At 38.9% G+C, this 18,609-nt stretch overlaps 1 protein-coding gene across 2 annotated transcripts; it reads left to right on the top strand.

Moving 5' to 3' along the window:
• The first annotated feature begins 561 nt into the window (after positions 1–561).
• Positions 562–8,673, top strand: LOC107760579 (ASI1-immunoprecipitated protein 1-like). Of its 2 annotated transcripts, none has more exons than XM_075246517.1 (3): positions 562–738; positions 7,682–8,175; positions 8,269–8,673. In XM_075246517.1, exons 2-3 carry the CDS (start codon positions 7,732–7,734, stop codon positions 8,350–8,352), a joined length of 528 nt encoding a protein of 175 aa, XP_075102618.1. In that variant the 5' UTR covers positions 562–738; positions 7,682–7,731; the 3' UTR covers positions 8,353–8,673. The 2 variants fall into 2 exon arrangements, with proteins under 2 accessions (XP_075102618.1, XP_016434135.1); XM_016578649.2 differs by having other exon boundaries at positions 564–738; positions 8,288–8,673.
• The last annotated feature ends 9,936 nt before the right edge of the window (positions 8,674–18,609 follow it).

The raw sequence follows: 18,609 nt of genomic DNA on the forward strand, positions 1-18,609 counted from the left end.
TGAGATCTTCCGACATTAAAGCACAATTTGGATTTGTTCATATCAAGCTTTGTTTCGGCCAATACACCCTTTTTCATGTGCATGGAATAGTTTATGCATATCCTAACTAATGACCACTGCCACACCCTTAGTTGCTAATCTTACCATTTTTTCCCAAAAAGAAAAAATAAAATGCCCTTAATTTCAAATAAATAGGCGCAAATTTCCTAATGAGAGTTCATTACACAAATAGTCACTCAATTATTTGAAATTACATAATAAAGTCATATTATTTTTGTTTGTAAAAGAAATGTCACTCAACTAGATTTTTTAAATTTTTGATAGTCCGATGCTTATTTTACCCTCTATAAAGGGGATGACGGAATTGAATTAGTTTCAGTATCATTTATCAGATTGAGCTAATTTGTTATAAAATCATTAACCCGATCTAAAGCTCAAACAATGCCGCATTAGTCCCAAAACAATATTCCCCTATAGTTTGTAATCGCAAACTATATTTATAATATTTTTAAATTTTTTTAATCGTGACTAGTCAGCAATTTAAAAGGAAAAACAATATGACATGCAAAAGAGAGCCCTTAATAAAACGTACCAATTTTTTCCCGAAAAGAAAATAAAACGCTCTTAATTTCAAAATAAATAGGCGCAATCTTCTTCATTAGCAGTTTGAAAAAAACTGAAGACTCTGTGGAGACTCATTGGGGCTGCTCCAATTTCCTTCTTTCCAAGTTCCAACTGGTAAAATGGCGAAACCAAAACCCTTTTCCATTCTCTTTTCTCAATAATTTTTAATCATGTTTTTTCTCTGATTCACTACTCATATAGGTTTACATTTTTCTTTTTATTGATTCAAACAGTTGCTTTTATGATTACAATTCAATATTATGTTTGTTGTGGGTTTTCTTGTTAGGATAATTGTTAACCATAATGATGTTTTCCTTGAAACTTAAAAAAGGAAGAGTTTGTCCTGCTTTACAATATGCATATGTGCGTTTTTTTGGTAATGTTAAAGTTTCTGGATTTTTGAGTTTCTCTTTCAAGGTGTGTACTTGACTATCTGTTTGAATTCAATACAATTGTGTGCATTTTATTACTACATCTGTCCCAATTTATGTGATGTTGACTGGGCATGGAGTTTTAGATAGACAAAGACTTTTGAAACTTGTTATCTAAATCAAGTTATAGATATTTGTGTGACTATAAATCATTTCTAAATATAAAAATGTATCATTCTTTTTGGGATGGACTAAAAAGAAAAGAGTATCACACAAGTTGGAATGACGAGAGTACTAATTTTGAAGATTTTATGATGTTTAGTGTGGGGTCCAGTCTCATAATAAAACAAAGAAAAAAGGAGATTGTAGGGTGGATCCCCGTAATGAAGAAAAAAGAAAAAGATTGTGGGGTCCATCCCCATAATGAAGAAGAAAAATCTGCAAGATGCCAAAATTAGTAGTTGACACCGAAATACGTTTTTTGACCAAAATTAGTTTTGGTTACGATATTTCTTCCTATAAATAGAAGCCTTCAGCTTCTCATTTTACACACCCATCTCAGAGAAAAATATATCTGAGAGTTAGAAAGAAAGAGTGATATTTCACAGACAGGTTATAAGAAAATGGTCCAAAAAATAAATAAATAGAGAGTGAGCAATATTGTAGTGAGGTGAGAATATCAAAAGAGGGTTATTTCTTTTGAGTGTTGTAGTGGTCTTTGGAGTATTTTACTCGGACCTACAAAGTGTAAAATTCCTTGCTATAGTGATATCAGTTGCTCGTCTCGGGGCCGCGGTTTTTTTCCCTTATTCAAAAGGGTTTTCCATGTAAAAATCTTGGTGTCGTAGTCACTCTTTTATTCTTGTTAATTATCGTATCTCGATGCTACGTTATTATTCCGCTTTTATTACTGTGAATATTATTTCTGTAGGGGGTTTATTCCCAACAAGTGGTATCAGAGCACATGTTCTCCTCGTTCATAGAAATACTATTCACTGTCGGTAGTACTATACTCGGTAAAAAATAAAAATGTCCGGAGTAAAGTACGAGGTAGCAAAATTTAACGGAGATAGCGGTTTCTTAACATGACAAAGAAGGATGAGGGATCTGCTCATCCAACAAGGATTACACAAGGTACTAGATGGTGATGCCAAAAAGCCTGATACCATGAAAGCTGAGGATTGATTTGACTTGGATGAAAGGGCTGCTAGTGCAATCAGGCTGCACTTATCAGATGATGTGGTAAATAACATCATTGATGAAGACACCGCATGTGGCATTTGGACAAGGTTGGAAAGCTTATACATGTCCAAAACGCTGACAAATAAATTGTACCTGAAGAAGCAGCTATACACCCTACACATGGGTGAAAGTACGGATTTTTTGTCACATTTAAATGTGTTTAACGGACTAATCACACAGCTCGCCAATCTCGGAGTGAAAATCGAAGAAGAAGATAAAGCCATCTTGCTGTTGAACTCATTGTCATCTTCGTACGATTATTTGGCAACAACCATCCTGCACGGTAAGACTACCATTGAGTTGAAAGATGTCACATCGGCTCTTCTACTCAATGAAAAGATGAGAAAGAAGCCTGAAAATCAAGGACATGCTCTCATCACAGAAGGTAGAGGCAGGAGTTATCAAAGGAGTTCGAGCAACTATGGTAGATCCGGAGCTCGTGGGAAGTCTAAGAACCGATCCAAATCAAGTGCCAGAAATTGCTACAATTGTGATCAACCAGGTCACTTCAAAAGAGATTGCCCAAATCTAAGGGAGGGCAAAGGTGAAAGCAGTGGCCAGAAGAATGACAACAACACAACCGCCATGGTGCAAAACAATGATAATGTTGTCCTCTTTATAAACGAGGAAGAGGAATGCATACACTTATCAAGTCCAGAATCGGAATGGGTGGTTGATACAACATCTTACCATGCCACACCGGTAAGAGATCTTTTTTGCAGATATGTGGCAGGTGATTTCGGCCTTGTAAGAATGGGTAACACAAATTACTCAAAGATTGCGGGGATTGGTGACATTTGTATCAAGACAAATGTCGGATGCACATTGGTTCTAAAGGACGTGCGACATGTACCTGATTTGCGGATGAACTTGATCTCGGGAATTGCTTTAGACCGAGATGGATACGAGAACTATTTTGCAAATCAAAAGTGGAGAGTCACCAAGGGATCATTGGTGATTGCAAAGGGAGTTGCTCGTGGCACGTTGTACCGGACAAATGCAGAAATATGCCAAGGTGAATTGAACACGGCACAAGATGAGATTTCTGCAGATTTGTGGCACAAAAGATGGGTCATATGAGCGAGAAGGGATTGCCGATTCTTGCCAGGAAATCACTCATTTCTTATGCCAAAGGTACAACAGTAAAACCTTGTGACTACTGTTTATTTGGTAAGTAACATAGAGTCTCATTTCAGACATCGTCTGAAAGAAAATTGAATATACTTGATTTGGTATATTCTGATGTTTGTGGTCCAATGGAAATTGAATCAATGGGCGGTAACAAATATTTTGTTACTTTTATTGATGATGCTTTACGAAAATTATGGGTTTATATTTTGAAAACCAAAGATCAGGTGTTTTAAGTTTTCCAGATGTTTCATGCTATGGTGAGACAGGCCAAAAGCTAAAGCGTCTCCGAAGTGACAATGGAGGTGAGTACACTTCAAGTGAATTTGAAGAGTACTGTTCGATCCATGGGATCGGACATGAAAAGACAATTCCTGGAACCCCACAACACAATGGCGTAACCGAAAGGATGAACCGCACCATTGTGGAGAAGGTGAGAAGCATGCTCAGAATGGCTAAACTACCTAAGTCATTCTGGGGTGAAGCAGTTCAGACAGCCTGTTACCTGATCAATAGGAGTCCATCAGTTCCGTTGGCCTTTGACATCCCAGAGAGAGTATGGACCAACAAGGAGGTGTCCTACTCGCATCTGAAGGTGTTCGGCTACAGGGCTTTTGCACATGTACCAAATGAGCAGAGAACAAAGCTGGATGATAAATATGTTCCATGCATATTCATCGGATATGGAGATGAAGAGTTCGGGTACAGATTGTGGGATCTTACAAAAAAGGTCATTAGAAGCAGAGATGTAATCTTCCGAGAAAGTGAAGTTGGAGCTGTAGATGATCAATCATAGAAGACAAAGAATGGTATAATCTCTAACCTTGTTACCATTCCTTCTTCTAACTATCCCACAAGTGCAGAAAGTACGATAGACGAGGTTGCCGAGCAGAGGGAGCAACTTGGTGAGGTTATTGAACAGGGGGAGCAACTTGATGATGATGTCGAGCAAGTGGAGCACCCCACTCGGGGAGAAGAACAACCTCAACCTCTGAGGAGATCAAAAAGGCCAAGGGTAGAGTTATGCAGGTACCCTGCCACAGAGTATGTCCTCATCAGTGATGATGGGGAGCCAAAAAGTCTTAAGGAGGTGCTGTCCCATCTAGAAAAAAACCAGTGGATGAAAGCCATGCAAGAAAAGATAATCTCTACAGAAAAATGGCACGTACAAGCTGATTGAACTTCCAAAGGGTAAAAGACCACTCAAATGCAAATGGGTCTTTAAACTCAAGAAAGATGGAAATGGAAAGCTGGTCAGATACAAAGCTCGATTGGTGGTTAAAGGCTTCGAACAGAAGAAAGATATTGATTTTGACGAAATTTTCTCACATGTTGTCAAAATGACTTCTATTCGAACAATTTGAGCTTAACAGCTAGCCTAGATCTTGAAGTAGAGCAGTTGGACGTGAAAATTGCATTTCTTTATGGAGATTTGGAAGATGAGATTTATATGGAGCAGCCAGAAGGATTTGAAGTAGCTGAAAGGAAACACATGGTGTGCAAACTGAATAAGAGTCTTTATGGGTTGAAGCAGGCACCAAGGCAGTGGTACAAGAAGTTTGACTCATTCATGAAAAGTCAAACTTACACAAAGACATATTCTGATCCATGTGTATACTTCAAAAGATTTTTCGAGAATAACTTTATTATATTATTATTGTATGTGGATGACATGTTAATTGTAGGAAAAAAACAAGGGGCTTATCACAAAGTTGAAGGGGGATTTGTCCAAGTCATTTGATATGAAAGAGTTGGGCCCAGCACAACAAATTCTCGGTATGAAGATAGTTCGAGAGCGAACAAGCAGAAAGTTGTGGCTGTCTAAGGAGAATTACATTGAACGTGTACTGGAACGCTTCAACATGAAGAATGCTAAACCAGTCAGCACATCTCTTGCTAGTCATCTAAAGTTAAGCAAGAAGATGTGTCCTACAACAGTAGAGGAGAAAGGGAACATGGCTAGCTTTCCTTATTCTTCAACAGTCGAAAGCTTTATGTATGCAATGGTATGCACCAAACTTGATATTGCTCATGCAGTTGGTGTTGTCAGCAAATTTCTTGAAAATCTAGGAAAAAAACATTGGGAAGCAGTCAAGTGGATATTGAGGTACTTGAGAGGTACCACAGGAGATTGCTTGTGTTTTGGAGGATCTGATCCAATCTTGAAGGGCTACACAGATGCTGATATGGCAGGTGATCTGGATAATCGTAAATCTACTACAGGATACCTGTTCACATTTTCAAGGGGAGCTATATTATGGCAGTCGAAGTTGCAGAAGTGTGTCGCACTCTCTACAACTGAAGCAGAGTATATTGTCGCTACTGAAGCTGGCAAGGAGATGGTTTGGCTGAAACGGTTCCTTCGAGAGCTTGGATTGCATCAAAACGAGTATGTCGTCTATTGTGACAGTCAAAGTGCAATAGACCTGAGCAAAAATACCATGTATCACGCAAGGACGAAGCATATCGACGTGAGATATCATTGGATTCGAGAAAGAATAGAGGATGGATCTATACAGGTCAAGAAGATCCATACAAGCGAGAATCCTTCGGATATGCTGACTAAGGTGGTACCAAGAGACAAGTTCGAGCTATGCAAAGAACTTGTCGGCATGCACTCAAGCTAGAAGTCCGGTGTTACCTCATTTAGGTGAATGGGTCTGGAGGGGGAGATTTGTGGGGTCCAGTCCCATAATGAAACAAAGTAGAAGATTGTGGGGTGGATCCCCGTAATGAAGAAAGAAGAAAAAGATTATGGGGTCCATCCCCATAATGAAGAAGAAAAATCTGCAAGATGCCAAAATTAGTAGTTGGCACCGAAACACGTTTTTTGACCAAAATTGGTTTTGGTTACGACACTTCTTCCTAAAATAGAAGCCTTCACCTTCTCATTTTACACACCCATCTCAGAGGAAAAATATATCTAAGAGTTAGAAAGAAAGAGTGAGGTTTCACAGACAGGGTATAAGAAAATGGTTTGTGAAAAAAAATAGAGAGTGAGCGATATTGTAGTGAGGTGGGAATATCAAAAGAGGGTTATTTCTTTTGAGTGTTGTATTGGTCTTTGGAGTATTTTACTCGGACCTACAAAGTGTAAAATTCCTTGCTATAGTGATATCAGTTGCTCGTCTCGGGGACGTGATTTTTTTTTCTTATTCAAAAGGGTTTTCCACGTAATAATTTTGGTGTCGTAGTCACTCTTTTATTCTTGTTAATAATCATATCTCGGTGCTACGTTATTATTCCGCTTTTATTACTGTGAATATTATTTCTGTAGGGGGTTTATTCCCAACACTTAGCACATTTGTCAAGTAGGTTGGGTTGGATCACGGAGATTGGGAACCGGAAAAATACGAATAATATTAGCCTTGTGATCTAGATACGTTCCATTAAAGAGCAGCTTATTTCAAAGGAAGAAAAACCAAAATGTTTTACCATTTTTAATGGTCGCATCATGGAGATAATTTGATTCTTATTCTTCTGTGCTTATTAAGGTTGTAATGGCATTAGTTGAAGCAAACATTGATGGGGAAATCTTCATTCTTTTGCTGATTGAAGCTCCATTTAGGGAGGCTTTCTCTATAGGCTAGTAGCAGAGCCACATAGTCCTAGTTATCCTGAAAATATGGAGCATTAGTAAGATTACTATCAGGAATGAATGGAAAGGTGGTGCCGTAATATTGTGTTTGCAGAGTTCTAATAATAGAAGGGGAACCTTGGAGCAACACTAAAATTGTCTCCATGTGACCTATAGGTTACGAGTTCGAGTTGTGGAATTAACCACTATCTACATCACACTCCTAGACTTGAGCTGCCCGTTAGAGTTTTGATTTTAACTAGTCAAGCTTTTATGTTGGAAACTTTTTGTTTTAGTAACAAATAGTGACATTCATGTGTTCATTATGGTGTGGTTTTCCCGTGGATTGGCAAATTGTTTGTTGGAGTGATGAGTATTATAGCTGTTTGAGAGTTGAGACGGATGTGGTAGTCTGAGGCATGATAATCTGGTTAACTCTTCAGCTGATAGATTTGAAGTTTAAGTTCTCAGCTGATAGATTTTTACATTAAGATGGTTACTTTTTACTTTTTGTTTGTATTTGCATAATATTGGCATGGGATGATTTAAATGGAGTAACGTGGTCAGTGAAGATTCATCATATAGCCGACTCCAACTTGTTTCATTGTTTGGCACTGAGGCATAGTTGTTGTTGTTGATGTTAATTTGCTTCACTTGCAATTGGATGATTTTCGGTAACATTATCATTATGGGACCTTCAAAATAATGTTTAAAGTATGTTTTACTTGTTTTTATGAAGGTGCTGGCGAATTGCTTGTATTTTTTTGGGAAATTCAATTTCTACTTCTCATGGAAGCTTTAATGGAAGAGTGTGCTTCCTTTGAGGATAAAGTGAAACGTACCATATATATTGACAACCTTTCGCCTTTAGCCAAGGAGTCTGTGCTTAAAGCTGCACTTGATCAATTCGGGAATGTCATTCAAGTTGAGTTTATAAGAAGCTACCTTGAGATGAAAGGCATGGCGTGTGCTGCTTTAGTAGAGATGCAGAGTGCAAAAGAGGCAAAAACAATAATTTCTGAGATACGCAATTCCCCATTCATGATCTCGGGCATGCCAAGGCCTGTTAGGGCATGTTCTGCTGTAGCAGAGATGTTTGATGACCGTCCAAGGAAACCTGGTAGGAAGATAGTGTGTCGTTGGTTGAAAACCAGTGATCCTGATTTTGAAGTGGCCATGAAGATGAAGCTTATTGTTAGGAAGCATGCAAAAGAGGTCAACTTTCTGCTGAAGGTAAATTTCCAATTTTAGTTCTTCTTCAATCGTTCACATAATTTGGTTTTGTGGCTATAATCCAAGTACTGTATTATACATTGTTGTCTCAAGGGTCCGTTGTCTCATGTAGCGTCAATTGGAGGAGGAAGAAGAACTGGCGAAAGAGCAGTCAGAGTCACTGAATATAATCTATAGTAAGTTTGAACTCATAGAAGATGTCACTAAAAGTGGAACTGCTACTCGATTGGCGAAGCATTATAAAATGCGTATTGCAGATGTTGACCGTTAATCAACATCCTCATCCAACATTTTGCACAGGAAACTTGTAGAGATATAAAGATTCAACTGTTAGACGAACGATATATTTTGCTTTTTGTAGAGGACTTTTTTCCGGGCCAGTGGAAGAGCTTAGTATATATTACCTATTCATGTGCTCTTGAATTGTAATTGTTGGTCTGGAAGGCATGTGAACCTGCAGTCAGTTAGCTTTTAGCTAAATAGAATGTTTTTTTCTTATTTTTGGTGGAAGGCCGAAGAAGCTAGTTGTAAGCAATGCAAATCTGATGTGTCATAGCAAAATAAATTACGTAAGCACCAATTTGTTTTACGTCTCTTTATTATTTAACAAGATGTAACTATTTTCCACCGGGAGTCATGAACATAATCACATCTTGTTCTTAAAAACAGATAGTAATTGCGAGTGTCTCATAGATTAATGCAACTTATAAATCGCAATCAGTAAATGTCACTTAAGAATCGTAATTTACCATCACAACTGGAAGATTGCAACGTTTCCCCCGTTTACCTTCTAACTTTGCTTTAAAAATCAAATACCTGCCCACATCTTTGAACTATATAACTTCTCTCCTCCCTTTATTGCTCAAATAAACATTTTAAATACCTAGTAATTCACACTTTAAATTATTAACCTTGTTTCTTTTTTACTTCTTTCTAAACTTTTTTCTCTTTTAATCTAAAGTACGCGCGTTGCGCGTGTACCTCGTGTTGATAAGAATAACTTTTTAAAAATAACATAAATAATATTCAAAAGTTGTACTTGTATTATAAAATAAAAATTAACAAAAATTACATGTTCCAAAAATGATAAATACTAATCATGGACGCAGGTTTGGACGCGCTCTAATTGACAAAAGACGTCTTCTTTTATTTTTTTTCTCGCAAAAAGTGTAGTAACTGTTCTGTTTCTTCAATCAGTATAAAATAATATATGAATTGTTTCCTATAGATTAAAAAAGAACAAATCATGCAAAAGAAGAATACAACTACTGCATCGGATTAATCTACTTTTCATCTTGAAGAGAGCTTTCTTTCACTGTCCAAGCATGTAACATGTGGAACAATCATTGTAACGAAATTACTCACAGTTGATGGTTTCTAATCAAAGGACTACGTTAATACTATCCTAGAAAGAGTAAAATTATGAAATTCATGTTAAAATCATAATTGCAATTTATTCTTTCAACCAATTCCCATAATTTTTTTGTATTTATATAATCAGTTCTCATTTAATTGAATTTTTTTAAAAGTATGCCTGATTTACAAAAAAAAAATATTTTAACTTTTTATATTTGTAAAAACATTTTATGAGAAATAAGTTACAAAAATCCTTTATGTCACGACCCAAAATACATAATGGTCGTGATGGCGCCGGACACCACTGTCAGGCAAGCCAACAATAATTACTTAATTGGGTTCTCATTTTATTATTTTTGAAATCATATTTTCCTTCAATTTAAATAGTAAAGAATGAGGATTACAGAGTAAATAATAATACTTTTAACAAATTTAATACAGAACAATCCATAATCATCCTAAAATCAGGTGTCACAAGTGCATGGGGATTAACTAGGAATATAAAATAAAATACAACAGTTGTCCAGAATACAAATTGGACAGGAAAAATGTAAATACTCTGAAGGAGACTCTGCTGGCTGCGAGTCGACAAATGGAATGCAACTCACCTAGGTCCCCGCATGTATACACACCTCTGCTCTCACATGGCCTCTAGACATATATGTACCTGCACAAAAATGTGCAGCAAGTGTAGTATGAGTACGTAAGCAAAATTAGTATAGGAATATATTGTAATAACACCCAGCGTGTACCGAGGCGTACGGCCCGATCCAACATAATAATAAAATTGTGCACAGCCAAGGGTCGAACGGCATGAACCATATGATAGATCAATTAACCTGCCGAGGCGAACGACCCGCTCCCATGAGAGTGTGGTACATAAATCCTGTTGAGGCAAACGACCCGATCCCATAAGAAGTGAAATACAAATTTCTGCTGAGGCGAACGACCCGATCCCATAAGAAATGAAATACATAATCCTGTCGAGGCGAACGGCCCGATCCCATTAGAATAAGAAGCTTTGATGGGTCCTTTACCCCACTTACGAATAAACGTGTGAGTTGTAATTTTATTTAATGAAAATCTTTCGATGAAACATATATATATATATATATATATATATATATATATATATATATATATATATATATATATATATATATATGTCATGCCGTAAGAGGAGGAATATTATCTGATGGCTAATCGTGAACCCGTGAAGTCTCTACAATAGCAAGTCTAGTCTCAAATAGAATGTAAAGCAGGGGAATTAATAAGCGAGAGACTACTCAAATAGTACAGCTATAGCATGATGTGAACCTAAGTTTAGCCGGACAATAACATGAATGTAGCTACGTACGGGCTCTAGTCAACTCGCATGTACGTAGTCCCCACAACAAGTAGCACACATCAAACATATCACCTAGGGGTAATTTTTCCCTCACAAAGTTAGACAGGAGACTTACCTCGCTCCAAAATTTCATAACCAACTCCAAAGCCTCTCTAACACCTCAAACTGATGCCCATCGCTCCAAAACTATGTAATAAATGTGCAAATCCATAAATATATAATCTAATACTCATTATAATTCAATTTACAATAATTTTCAACTCCGCTCGAAAAGTCGATAAAAATCACCCTTGGGCTCACGTGCCCGGATTCCGAATATTTTCGAAGATAAACACTACCCATAGCATAACAAGCTCAAATATATAATTTATTCTCAATTTCATGCCCAAATTCGTGGTCAAAATACAAAAATATAATTTCTAGATTTTCTACCAAAACCCTCACAATTTCTACTAATTTTCATGCTTAAATCCTTATACAAACCATGTATTTAACTTGCAATGGATATGAATAACTTACCTTGACATAGATGATGAAAACCTCCACTTGAAACTCTTTAAAATTGCCCAACCAAGTGAAAAATGGGCCAAATCCTGTTTTAAAGGAAACCTCACTTCCCAACTCGAATTCTCGCACCTGCGGTCACTTGACCGCTTCTGCGGTTCCGCAGGTGCGGCAATTATTCCGCTTCTGCGGAGATGCCCCCAGCCGCTGCTTCCTCTTCTGTGCCTTCCCTTCCGCAGGTGCGGTCCCGCTTCTGCGGCGAGATAATCGTATATGCGGTCTCAGAACTGCCCAACTAAAATCGCACCTGCGCCCCTCATGGCCGCTTCTGCGGTTCCGCACCTGCGGCCAAAATCTCGCAGGTGCGGTTACACCAGATACTAGCTGCCTCATCATTCCTTTAGTCCAAAAATTTATCCTTTGACCACCCGAAACCATCCCGAGGCCCTCCGAACTTTAACCAAATATACCAACACGTCCCAAAACACATTACGAACTTAGTCGAGGCCTCAAATCGCGCCAAAGAACATCGAAACTACGAATCACCCTTCAATTCAAACTTAATGAACTTTGAAATTTTAAACTTCTACAATCGATGCCGAAACCTATCAAATCATGTCCGATTGACCTCAAATTTTGCACACAAGTCAAAATTGACATTATGGACCTACTCCAACTTCCGAAATCAGAATCCAACCCCGATATCAAAAAGTCCACTCCCGGTCAAACTTCCCAAAAACCTTCAAATTTCAACTTTCGCCAAATGACCTCAAAATGACCTACAGACCTCCAAATCCACATCCGGACGCGCTCCTAATACCAGAATCACCATACGGAGCTATTCCCAGACTTGAAATCCCAAACACGCATCAATAACATTGAAATGCACTTCAACCCAAATTTAGAAAATTCTTCCAAAATGCCAACTTCCACAATAGGCGCCGAAACGTTCCCCGGTCATCCAAAAACCCGATCCGGTTATACACCCAAGTCCAAAATCATCATACGAAACTGTTGAAACCTTCAAATCCTGATTCTGAGATCGTTTACTCAAAAATCAAACCTTAATCAATTCTTCTAACTTAAAACTTCCGAAATTAGAATTTTCTTCCCAAACTAACTCCGAACTTTCCGAAATTCAATTCTGACCATACGTGCAAATCATAATACCTGAAGTGAAACTACTCAAGGTCTAAAACCGTCGAACGACGTGCTAGAGCTCAAAACGACCGGTCGGGTCGTTACATTCTCTCCCACTTAAACATACGTTCGTCCGTGAACGTGATAAGAACTGCTCTGGAGTTGTCTGAAATCACTATTTAATACCTCGTGCACCTACCCGTGCTACCACAACCTAGCGGAGCACATTATCTTGAGCAAACCTGAAAATCCTCCCTTTTATTTAGGCAAATAAGCCTTAGAGACAAATTCCAACATCTGAAATTCCTCTACCAGGTCTGTTTCCAACATACAAGCTCCGTATTAATCACTACACGATGCACCAATACATGTTCGCATACTTTCGCGGAATCCACACCATGCACCGCATAATTCACATGACCATAATAACATCCCCAGATAACAACAACCGAAAACCCACGAATTCAATGCTCACAACATACCTCATGACTCATATAAGTCCTGTTCCAACTCTTGCAATACTGCCATGACAGAGAAGATATGTAGAACTCATAACCACTTGTTGAATCACAATTTATGGAGTCTCTCCTCTCGACAATAACCATTACTTCATTATGGACTGAATAACAATATTTACTCTTTAATATGCTTTATATAAATTTGATCACACTGATCCCAGGTCCAATAATATCGTCTCACCCAGTACAAGCTGCTTAGGCAGTAAGCCACCTCAGACACTGCCAAAAGTCTCATATGATGCCACAATGTGCCAACAAGCTACAAACTCGAAGGTGATACATAAGGAAACGAACTTTGGAAAGATCTACTCAACCCACGTAACTAATTTAAACAACCAAAAAGATGTTATGAACCTTCCTCAGGAAACGAGAAAAAAAACACACAATGATAGATATGGGAAACTGTACTCAATATCACACTGTTGCGGCGTGCAACTCGATCCACACATGATACCGTTGGGCGTGCAACTCGATCCAACCATGATACCCGTGGCGGCGTGCCACCTGATCCAAACAACATATCTGTGGCGGCGTGCCACCCGATCCAACCATATACTTGTGGCGGCGTGCCACCCGATCCACACATAATAATCTAAAGAAAACACACATCGAGCCGTAACGCTTATACTCACGAAATGCCCGAATATCAACCATAAGCACGCCAAGTGCATAATACAAATCCTGGGGAGATGGGTAGCGTCACACGCTACAAAACTCAAGAACAACTAAGGTGCGATATATGATCTGCATCTCGAGAGCCATCCTGCTCACATAATACCACAAACCATATGGGGCCTCAATACGAGTGCGAATAATTAAACCACCACACAACCCACCTGGTATAATATAGATTACACGGAATAGCTGATGACAGAAATAACATCCAAGTCCCGAAGACCCTTTCGAAAATAACGCTATGCTGAGATGAGCACATCCGACCTGATATAGAGCCCACATTCACATTTAGATCCATCCACACACCTCAAACCGATTCTGATCATACCATGCTTGGCTAAATAGCTCTCAAGTACCCACAATGACCTATTCACGACACATAAGAACAACCGTCAAATCCGGAACAAACGTCCACATTTCACAACCAAATGAACCGAACGCCCTTCAGGCATAAATTCTCACATTAGCGATAGTACCACAATCTCCATACCTGGTTTTAAATCTTTAATCAATCCAGTGACTACATGTCATACTTGTACAATCTTCCTATGGGATACACTCCTACGAGGTAACGAGTCTGCACATCCATACCACCGGTCATACTAAGGTTGTAAAGCAAATCGGGAATCTGCAAATCAGTACACAAAGCCCCTTACACAAGACACCGATCTCAAGTGACGCTAAAGGCAATACTGACTCACTCTAAACATCTGAATTCTTCCTTGCTCATCCGAGCTCTTGACATTCTTATCAATATCGAACCGCAAACTTGATCCTCAACTTCCAATTCCCATGCTACCCATTGCACTTAATCATGTCAATACGCAAGAATACAAGAATTTCATCATAACTCCTGAACCACTAATAGGGTACACCCATTCTGAAAATTCCCCTATGAATCCGAAGTTATTATCTCCTATTCCTCTAATGCTACATCGCAGACCAAAGACAACATAAAACATTCCAAGCCTCTTTTCATAATCTGCCACAAAAGCTCGATACTCAGCCATACTATGGACTCGAAATCCTTAGGTACCGCACTTTAACTTATGAATCCACTAGGACCATTGTTGAGAGTCACCCACTCTAACTCAGTCCCAAATACAATCAACTCCAAGGCCCTGCTAGCACAGGTACACTCTCTCAAAGAAGAAACCGACTAAATTCCTTTTCCTTGTACATCACATCCCCACGAAGCATAAACTTCGAGTCTTCCCAAAACCTAAACATGAATCAATAAGGCCAATTACAACACATATTCCTCAAATACTTTGCTCAAATTACCATTGATGTTCTCTTTCCTTAGTCATGATAACCCGCCAATACACCGATAACCAGAAACCGCACAAGTTGACAACTACACAATCCAATCATAGACGGTGGGGCTCTCCCACTTAGCTTGAAGCTACCATTGCATAACTCTGGAACCCACCAAGATTCCTTATCCCCTGTTGACATGATCTTGCACAACCAGCCCGCCAAATTCCTCGATATCCTTATGTTAAACATTTTATGAACATTCTGAATCACTAGCCATATTCACATATTCGACCTCTTACTGGATAGCCAGTAAAATTCTTCGTAGAAGATTCATCAACACCACACAACCGCTAACCTGCTCACAGGAGATATCCCACATGTGGAAATTCTATACCGACATCCTCCAACAACGTTGCACCGAGTACAATTACCACGAAACCAATAAACCATCCTGAGCCCGTGCTCATTCACCAGCTGTGCAAGTCCTCATGGACATCAACTAAAGGTGCGACAATACATTCCAATCCAAAGTCATGTTGTATCCTGCTTCATATTAAGCAACTCTCTCCTGTCACACCCAATCTTCCTCAATATAGTAGCCAATATTCCAAATTAAGCCCGTAGACCTAGTCACTGTCCACCATGAATCCCAAATCACTCTAACTTCCCCCAAGGCGTGTGGCTATCCTACCACAGAACCCATATGCTACTCTGCCACTCTCCCACTTTGGTCAAACCCCCCTCCTTTAAGCAATACTCGACTCCTGTTTTCTTACACTTGGCTTTCTAAAGGTTTAACCACCGCAAGACACCTCCCACATATGCTTCCTCATAAATGCCCAGTTGTGGCCGTAAATTAAATCCATCTCTGTAGCACTTTGAACCAATAGATCGCTACCACTCTAACCCTCTCCGAAGATTATCCTTCTCGAGCCATCAACATTAGGATTATCGATTCGATTCTGAAACACAACACACTGCGACATCTGACAACCGCTTCCCCGGCACCATTCACAATACTTTGTCCCAAAGGCGATTTGAAGAAGGCCATAACACCGGCGAACTTAACACATTCAATCAAGGATGACGACACCACATCTCGGATGAATATTCCACCACACTCGAAAATACCAAGTCTCGTTACTCCATCAATCCAACCTGAACATTCTTAGTCCGATTGCCTTTCCCTCCGCTGGAAATAAAACACTGAACCTCTGAATCACGAATTGAGAAAAACCTCCTTTCGATTCATTCATTGCCTCGACACATAGACATGCATCCTACCATTACACAAACACGGTGCGATAACAACGCACGAATCGTCATAACAATTAATGCCGAATCTCAAAACCATAAGAAGTACAGATGCTGAGCTAAAACGACATGACGACAGTAATAGCCCAATCAAACACGCAGGCAGAGACATCCTGCACCACCTCCGTAGTACCATGACAATTCCTCGATTTCCAATCTATAACAAGCGTTTAACGTAGCATAAGATTGAATAGGAAAGAAATAAAGGTACAAGCCTCAAAAGAATCAATTCGCACGATAAGGAATCAAGAAGGGAAGTGCTCCTAACAGCCTTGTAGCCTCTCGAAGATAAATACATACGTCTCCATACTGATTCGCAAGACTCTACTAGACTCGCTCATGAATCGTGAGACCTAAGTGAACCTAGTGCTCTGATACTATGTTGTCACGACCCAAAATCCATAATGGTCATGATGGCGCCGGACACCACTGTCAGGCAAGCCAACAATAATTACTTAATTGGGTTCTCATTTTATTATTTTTGAAATCATATTTTCCTTCAATTTAAATAGTAAAGAATGAGGATTTATAGAGTAAATAATAATACTTTTAACAAATTCAATACAGAACAACCCATAATCATCCCAAAACCAGGTGTCACAAGTGCATGAGGATTAACAAGGAATATAAAATAAAATACAACAGTTGTCCAAAATATAAATTGGACAGGAAAAATATAAATACTCTGAAGGAGACTTTGCTGGCTGCTGGTCGACAAATGGAATGCAACTCACCTAGGTCCCCACATATATACACACCTCTGCTCTCACATGGCCTCTAGACATATATGTACCTGCACAAAAATATGCAGCAAGTGTAGTATGAGTACATAAGCAACGTGTACCGAGTAAGTATCTAGCCTAACTTCAGAGAAGTAGTGACGAGGGGTCGACATCGGCACTAACTAGTGGTCCAACAACATAAGGTACAGTAATGAGGTAGCAAATATGAGGTAGAGTAAGTAAGTAAAATAGACAACTATAGATCACGTGGTACAAATCCCCTCTCTTTACGAGGAACTCAAGCTCTTCATTAGAAATTTCCTCCTTAACCGGAACATATATATAGGTATAGTGAAACTCATCAAGTGGCTACCATAATTCAAATTCAGAATTTACAGATACACTGGCTTCTTACCAAGTTTTAGGCACGATTTCATGGGAATGTGATATAGGAAATGCCGAGGCGTACGACCCGATCCAACATAATAATAAAACTGTGCACTGCCGAGGGTCGAACGACCCGAACCATATGATAAATCACTTAACCTGTCGAGGCGAACGGCCCGCTCCCATGAGAGTGTGGCACATAAATCCTGCCGAGGCGAACGGCCCAATCCCGTAAGAAGTGAAATACATAATCCTGCCGAGGCGAACGGCCATATCCCATTAGAATAAGAAGCTTTGATGGGTCATTGACCCCACTAACGAATAAACGTGTGAGTGGTAATTTTATTTAATAAAAACCTTTTGATGAAACACACACACACACACACACACACACACACACATATATATTTCAGGGCTAAAATTATAATTTCGGAGGCAGCTTCCTTCCGAGGAAAACTCGGGTCATCCAAAAACCCGATCGGGACATACGCCGAAGTCCAAAATCATCATACGAACCTGTTGGAACCTTCAAATCCCGATTCCGAGATCGTTTACTCAAAAATCAAACCTTAGTCAATTCTTTCAACTTAAAGCTTCCGAAATTAGAATTTTCTTCCCAAACTAACTCTGAACTTCCCAAAATTCAATTCCGACCATACGTGCAAGTCATAATACCTGAAGTGAAACTACTCAAGGCCTAAAACCGCCGAACGATGAGCTACATCTCAAAATGACCGATCGGGTCGTTACACTTTACATGTTTATTTTTCTAAAATACTTTGATATGAATTGTTTTTATTTTGGTTGTATGACTTAGAATGTCCAATTTTATATCAGAGAATGCAATAATTAAAATAACCTGCGATCACGCCCAACTATGACTTATAAAAAGGACTAAGCGATCGTTGTAAATATAATCGGTTTACAAGTCCAGAGTCGAATCTCATAGGGAATTAACGTATTAATCATAACTGCTAGTTTCATTATAATTCAAGTAATCAACTTCCAAAAATATTGAATAATGAGTGGAGTGTTTACCAACCAACAACAAGATAATTAAAAAGCTGTAATTTTATTACTAACTAAGCAAATGTTGTAGACAAGATTGGAAAAGCCTAGGGTTATGATTTTCCCTCTTATCGGAATCCTCTCTTCTACGTCTCCTATAAATTTTCCTAGATACTCTCTACCGATCATGAACACTTTAGGT

Source organism: Nicotiana tabacum, chromosome 23 (assembly GCF_000715075.1).
Source record: "Nicotiana tabacum cultivar K326 chromosome 23, ASM71507v2, whole genome shotgun sequence".
NCBI lineage: Eukaryota > Viridiplantae > Streptophyta > Magnoliopsida > Solanales > Solanaceae > Nicotiana > Nicotiana tabacum.